General features: G+C 39.1%; 1 protein-coding gene across 2 annotated transcripts in view; it reads right to left on the bottom strand.

Annotated features, from left to right (window-relative positions):
- Positions 1–7,500, bottom strand: part of LOC137982381 (uncharacterized) — a 50,819-nt gene that overhangs the window by 20,945 nt on the left and 22,374 nt on the right. For both annotated transcript variants that reach the window (XM_068829498.1, XM_068829499.1), the window contains exon 3: positions 411–653. In XM_068829498.1, the coding sequence (XP_068685599.1) occupies positions 411–653 (243 nt within the window). The remainder of the gene's footprint in view (positions 1–410; positions 654–7,500) is intronic.

Here is a 7,500-nt window from a genome sequence, read left to right as displayed (position 1 = left end):
TGAAGCAGGTCAAAATAATAATATTGGCAACTACACAGCTGATGTGGACCTGCTGTACTAGGTACAACATAATTTTACCCTTGAACACTCAAAGACCAGAAAACAACACCAGGGACTACTTCCCCTAGGCTTCTTGGACAGTGTGTAGGTTTCTTTACTGTCTCACAGAATTATTTACAAACAAGTGTACTGAAACGGGGCCTATGGTTTATAATCCTTATCCAAAAAGACTTGGACGTCATGCCATAAATAACATTATTTTGCAGACGGAATTACACAGGAAGCACTGGTGTTCAAACTCAAACTCACAAAGTCCTCCTCATTAATTTCAATAAGCCTTGATTATTTTTAACTACACATGAACCTCTAGCTCACTCTGATTACATTCCAGCTCAATGACTGGCACTCACACAGAACATTTATGCAGACATCCTTTGTCAAAGCTTTTCCAACACCATTATCAGCAGTACATCTGTAGCATCCTCCATCCTGCTTACTGCTTATGTTCAAAGTCATGTTGACTACAGTGTTATCAGAGAGTCTCGTCCAGCTTATTGTTGGTTTCGGTCTTCCATCAGCTGAACAGTTCAAAGTCAGTTCATCAGATAACGATACTGTTTGGTTACTTGAAGTGACAATGTTGCTCACAGGAACTAAAAAAGGAAATTGGTGGGAAAAAATGGAATGCTTTCATGGGATTTTAAAAACATATAATTATTATGCAATTTAATGCTTCTGTCTTACCAAACACACAAGAGAAATCTAAGGGCTAAATGTATGCTGTACAGTCTTATTTCAAATACGATATTAAAGTTGAAACCAATGTGAACAAAAAATATTGTATTGTACATGAAACTTTAAAAAGAATGAAAAACACATCAAACAAAACAAGATTAGCTTTTCCAGGGTTGCTTTCAGATTTACTTGTACAGCAGTTAAATACCCTGTAAAATAACTACCTGAGCAAGATGGCTGAAAAATGTACATGTAACAGACATGGATGCATGTCTTTAATTGGATATACAACCCTTTACTCTGTTATCCAGGCAGTGTATTACAACCATTATAATGGTTAAGTACATTTAATTTAACGCTTTCCTGAACCCTTTTAGCTGAAAAGTACATGTAACAGAGGTGCCAACCTCTGGAGATATTTTCCATCCGGCCAACCAACTCCCCTTTTTCCTCACCCCCTCCCCAAAAGCAATGCACCCACCCATCCCCCAGCAGCTCCTTGCGATTACAAGAAGAATCTACCGCCATTGTGAATCTTGAAGGGGAAATTTGCGGGAACAAAGTGCACTTATGACGAACATTTTCATTGGTTAAACGGAGATCCATTAATACATGTACATGTATATGGCCATGACCACAAATGGAAATGTAAACGAGGCCAGTTTGTTTAGTTCTATCAATGTATGTATGAAACTCAGAGATGAAGAAATGCCTTAAGAAAAGTTGAAACAAGTTTAAAAAAATTGATTTTTTAAACTTGGGTTTACAATCATGGAGCAAAGTCGATGACCCGGACGGGAGACTCGTTCCAAATCCGGGAGACTCACAGATAACCCCAGAGAGTTGGCAAGTATGATTCCTGGTAATATTACATTGTACAATGTACAATGTACAGTATTTCCTGGAAGTCACACGATTCCTGGGTTCATTGATGCCTAACTTACATGTAAGTACCTACACGTGTATGGGCTGACCAAGAGAGAACTACTACATGTAGAAGGGGGCTCTTGCAATGTTTCTAACAATTAAGCACACAAGGAAAGTCTGTCTAGCTTTAACTTTGAAACTTTACAAAATTACCTTTTCATTCACTTTATCACGAAATTATTATAACTTTGCAGGGCATTGCAGTGCATTTTGCGGGCTAAAATGGAGAATTTGGCGGGCTAAAATTTCCTGAAATAAACCAATGAAAAGTATGAAATTGTGTGATTTTATGATAATATTATTAATTTCAACAGTTACAAATTCAATAAGCTTTATGGAACTTTCCTTTCATATCTAATACAGTCTTTGCAAACTCAAAGGGCAAGATTTGGTTATCATAATTTGATTGTGTATTTCCATTCACGGAAAATAAAAGCCATTCAAGGAGTAAACACTTGCGTGATTGTTCTGACTGTTTTGTTGTCTTTTTTTTTTTTTTTTTTTTTTTTGAGGTTTTATTACCTCAGTGCCCTCCAAAGAGATAATAATCATGGTAATAAAGTTTATGTTCTTGGGCACAAAACAATAATGTTTTGGGCTAAAATGAGTTGGGACCAAAACATATTTATGCCTGCGAACATAAACTCTGTTGTTTTATTATCATTCCCCTAAACTATTTCCCCGAATCTTCCTAAACACCTACATGTACATCAAATCCCCCACCTTAGCCCGGCCTTCCCCCCCCCCCCCCCCCCCCAGTGGCTTAACATTGATAGGTGCATAAGGCACAGGGTTTTTTCAAGAAAAATCTGTCTTTGGGTGGCAAGTTAGTGTTAAAATTGGGGTGCGTCTTATAGCCAAGTATTTTCGCGCAACAAAATCTTAAGATCACAATTTGAGAAGAACTTGCAGTTTAAACAACACAAGAAAAGGACACTAGTTGTCAATTAAAAAAAGAATAGTGCTTTTACAGACCTTTAGAACACCAAACGACTTCAAGAGAAAAGCAAACAAACGGAAATTTGCATACATGCTCAAAAGCACATGCTCAGTAACGTGATAACCATGACAACAATACAATCGTTCGAATTCCGAGAATCGTGTTTGTAGTTCGCATGAAAAGTTTCTTCTCTGAACAAACAGTGTGGAGATAAAACATACCTTCTTTGTTCATCCAGCCTTTCTTGTGCACTGAAATTTGCATCCTTGGTGGCGTGTTGATATTCAGCTGTCGAACACCTTTGAATATGACTTTCGGTGGGAGTTTTTCAGGCTGATCTCTGGTGTAATAGCCACAGCTGACGTAATAAGTCGCTTACTGTAAATATAAATCGCTGTCCCGGTAGTTCCTTGGTTTCCTAAGTCTTTGGTTCTTGTGGTTATCTGGTTATTTTAATTCTTGTAGTTCTTGTAGTTGGTTCTCGTGGTTCTCTGGTTCTCGTGGTTCTTGTGGTTCTCGTGGTTCTCCTGGTTCTCCTGGTTCTTGTGGTTCTCTGGTTCTCGTGCTTCTCGTGGTTCTCGTGGTTCTCCTGGTTCTTGTGGTTCTTTTGGTTCTCATGGTTCTCTGGTTCGTGTGCTTCTCGTGGTTTTCGCGCGTGCCACCAATGTGAATGTCGAGAGAACCCCAGGGAAGAGGTTAGTAGCCCGATTTCCCGCGCATTTTGGATTTTCCTTCGCTCGTCGATGCTCTCGTTTGATAGTTATGGATGCAGAAAGTGAACTTTGTTCTTTAAGCAATCTGGAAGAAAAACTAGGAGAGGTTATCTTTCCATTTGATGCGGTGGTCCCAGATATTACCAAAGAATGGTTCACGGTGTACTCGACTTCTCGTGGAAGCACACGAGAACTACTTTTGATCAGTGCGCTTATGTCTACCAGTGCGTTGATTGGAAAGACAACGGTGAAGGTATTTGGCACATATGACAAACCAGGGAACCTCTTCATGATTGCTGTGGCGCCGTCAGGATCAGGAAAGACTCCGGCCTGCCATCTCGGCTGCACTGGTCCGATTGTAGGACACATCGAGCCAAAGATCAACACTAATATCTTGATAGACATCACCTCCACGAATGGCCTGTTCAATCATTTCGTTTCAGGATCAACAGTCCCCATTCTTTGCATTGATGAGGCAAATTCGTTTTTGACGAAGCTAAGTCACCCTTCCAAGTCAGCACAAAATGTGAACCTTTCAATGGAGCGACTTTGCAAATGTTTTGATGGTGACTGCTGGTTCATCCTGAAAGGCAACAAAGGCAAACACATTGGAGTCGCATCTGCTAGGGCCTCAATACTGGCATTTACAACACCACGGCAGTTCCTTGCGAAAGCTTGGCCACGGATTATCGATGCTGATAACGGTCTTGCTGACAGAATCTTGTTCATGTATCAGAAAAAAGTGGAGAGAGATTTGGAGGAGATGGCGGAATTGTCAGAGCAGCTTGAAGCTCTTTCCGTGAACTCGCTGAACGTTGTGCTTGAGCAAATTTTTGTGGAGCACAATACTGATGAAACTGTTAAGTATTCGCTAAGCGCAAGTGCCAGAGAAGCATTTTTCAAGTTCTCTAAACCACCGAAGAACGTCACACCATCACAGAGTTCTGCTGGAACCAGGCCTAACCCAGAAGTTAAACATTCGAACTCGAAATGGAACAAACAAGTGATTCGCGTTGCTGTCAACATGCACGTTCTATATGAGCGACTGAAAAAGGCTTTGGCTCACCAGACCGGACCAACTGAGAGAACCATCAGCCTCTCAACAATGAATATGGCCATAAACCTTGTCGAGACACTACACACTTACAAAGGTATATCGGAAACGGTAAGTTTATTCAACGTTATAAGAAAAAAGCATGGCTTGGGGTCTCAGTAAGCCTTTTCAAGGGATGGGGTGGGGGGCGGGGGCACATTGTTAAAATTATACTTGCACACAGGGGTTAATTTATCTTTGATCACAGGGAGGGAAGGAGAGAGAGGTAATTGCTAGTTTTTTTAAGAAATTCCCTTACCCCCCCCCCCCCTCCCCCCTCTCAACACCTCCAATGACCAGTTACTAAGGGCCTGTTAACATGTATAGAGGGTGACCTGCTTAGAAGGGGCCCCCTCTTCTATTGTATTTTCCCGTTTCATTTGCATGAGAGGTAGGGACACCCTCGGAGGAGGGTTACCCTCCTATCATGGACAACTTAGGGTTTGTTAAGCCATGTGAAAGCTTGAGGTACATGTAGGTTGACCATCCTAGGAGGGTCAAATTTAGCAGGATCATGATACTGTCACATTACCACCAAAACAGAATGAAATTGGTTCCAGTTGCCTTGGGGACAACCCTTTGCAAGCAAAGGGGTGCCTTTTATCCCTTCTTAGAGGGTGACCATTCTTGGACCCTCAGCCTCCCTCCACGTAATTAGTACATGTAAACAGCCCCTAATAAAGCTTTGGTTAGGAAATGTCAGAGTAAATATGATTTCACATGCATATCTGAACAACAGCTTGAAAATCTGATATTTTCTTGGTTAATTCTCAGGCAATTTTATCACATGCCTACCTCCCTCTATCAATAATGATGACTGGATCCTTAATGCAATTCGTTGCATGAAATAAATCAGACCATCGTGAGATTACCGGTCTTTCAAATCATGTACTGTATTCTGTAATAATTACTTTGTTTCTATTTTGCCATTTTTTTGCAATTTTTTATTTAATGACATATCAGTAATATGGATGTGAGCTACTGAAGGCAAATACCACTATTACTTTGTGTCAGTATGTAACTTCCATCTCATTCAAAGTCTTCATTGTATGTTTCTTTCAGTGCTGTCAGTTATTGCAGTCACCATCTGATGTTGTTAAAGTTGGTGTCAGTGGCCAGGAAATAAAGAAGAGGATCATTAACATTTCAGGACCTGTTGTTACAGCTAGAGGAGTCTACACCAGCTTCTCATCACGAAACAGGCCAAGCACACAAAATGTGCAAATGTGCATGAAAGAACTTGAAAAAGAGGGCCTGGGTATGTTCAAAAAAGTGGATAAGTTGAACGTGTTTTACAAGAAGCTACCTGGAGATGACATCACACCAAAAATGGCTGTGTATGATATCTCGCTAGAGACCTATACAGCAATTTTCAGAAAAGGAGATCCCCGACTGACAAATCGCAACATGGATCAAATTTGGGAACACCACCCATATGCTGCTGCAGTTGATGCTTACTTGTTACCACCTGCACCTGTCATTTCACATTAGTATCTTGGAATGGCTCTTTATGTCACTGTACCAGTATAGAGTGTACTAGATGAGGAAAAGTGACAAAAACATTTTTGGAAGAAAATGCATGATTAGACTTGATGTTATATTGTTTATAAAAGATTGCATTGGCTCATAATTTGAGAAGAATTTGTATTGTTTGCAATACAAAGGTTTTGTTGCAGAAAGTTTTGAGTCTTCCCTTCAGGGTGAAGGATATACAAGTATTGTACAATTTTACCATATACATGTAGGCAGTGTTCACTGATTACATTGATACTTTTTTTTTTCACATTTCTAAAAGAATATATTATTGAAACAAAATGAGCAAATGATAATTAATTGTTTAATTTTGAATTTGAAGAGAATATGTTATCACTATTAAGAACACTATTTAACAACAGGGAATTAACTCTGAAATATAAATGGTGTTCAATTCATAGGGATATTTTTTTAAAAGATACAATGTAGGTGCATTGCATTAGTACACACTTTGGTTAAGTTAAGTGACCGGACAGAAATGTGTAGGAAGAAATGGTATATGGTTCATGTTATGTTATTGTTTTTAACAGGGGTGATTTACCACTGATGACTGCAAATGGATTTTTGAGTGATAAGTCCTTGATTCTCAAGACTCACAGTCAAAGTAACTTTGGGGTGTAAGTTGTGTTTAAACACAAAAACTATATTAGGAGGGGGGCCTATAAAAAATTATGAAGGCCTTTGGTGCTTAATTTGCCCCTATTTGTTTACAATACACGCAAAAAAATCTAGCTATGCCCCTTATTTTCTATACATTGGTAGGACCCTCCTAATAGTGGTTAATATTTAGTTTATAGCAACCAATTTCAAAAAGTTTTATTATAATTATATTGTAATCATTGTAAATAAAATGTAACACTTCAAATAATATCAAGATAACGATATAATAAACATACTAATGTTTAAAACATCAGGCATATTCTTTTGGAGAGGGGGGCATCCTAAAAATACCCTTTAGGGTCATGTGAGAAAAAATGGCAAGCTGAGGGCAGTAATACAATTTCCAAATGACACTCCCCAAATCCCACCAGCCCCCTCCATCTGTTAAAAAATGAACGTTCCCTAAAGTAAACAGAAATTTAACTCAAGAGCTTGTTTCTCATGTCTCAATAGCCCATTGAAAATCACATTGTCAGAGCCCCAATGCATTGTTTAGCTTGAGACATTTGGTGATTACTACATGATGTACAGAAGTGGAGAAGCATGGCATGTTTGTGAATTAAAGTGAGTTATACTTAAGTTTGAGGAATCTGTTTATATCTCGGCCATCACTACACCAACAATAAATTTCAATTTTAAATAAAACTTATTTTAAAAAATTCAGGGCCATGATCATCTTCTAAAGTCATTGAAAACAGTATTGAAAACTTAATTTAAGGGGATATTCCAAAATTCCGGCCGTCCTTTTGTATACGAGCAGGGCTTATGCGAGTTTAATCAGGGTTTGCTATATAACTATGAAAACAAACACTACTAACTGATTGGCAGAAAGCAAATCCCCTAAATAAGGCTATGCAAACCAGGTAATATCCACTGAACTGGGTGCTGGCCTCAAGACA

The sequence above is a fragment of the Montipora foliosa genome, chromosome 13, assembly GCF_036669935.1.
Source record: "Montipora foliosa isolate CH-2021 chromosome 13, ASM3666993v2, whole genome shotgun sequence".
Taxonomy (NCBI): domain Eukaryota; kingdom Metazoa; phylum Cnidaria; class Anthozoa; order Scleractinia; family Acroporidae; genus Montipora; species Montipora foliosa.
This window is presented reverse-complemented; position numbering and strand designations above follow the sequence as displayed.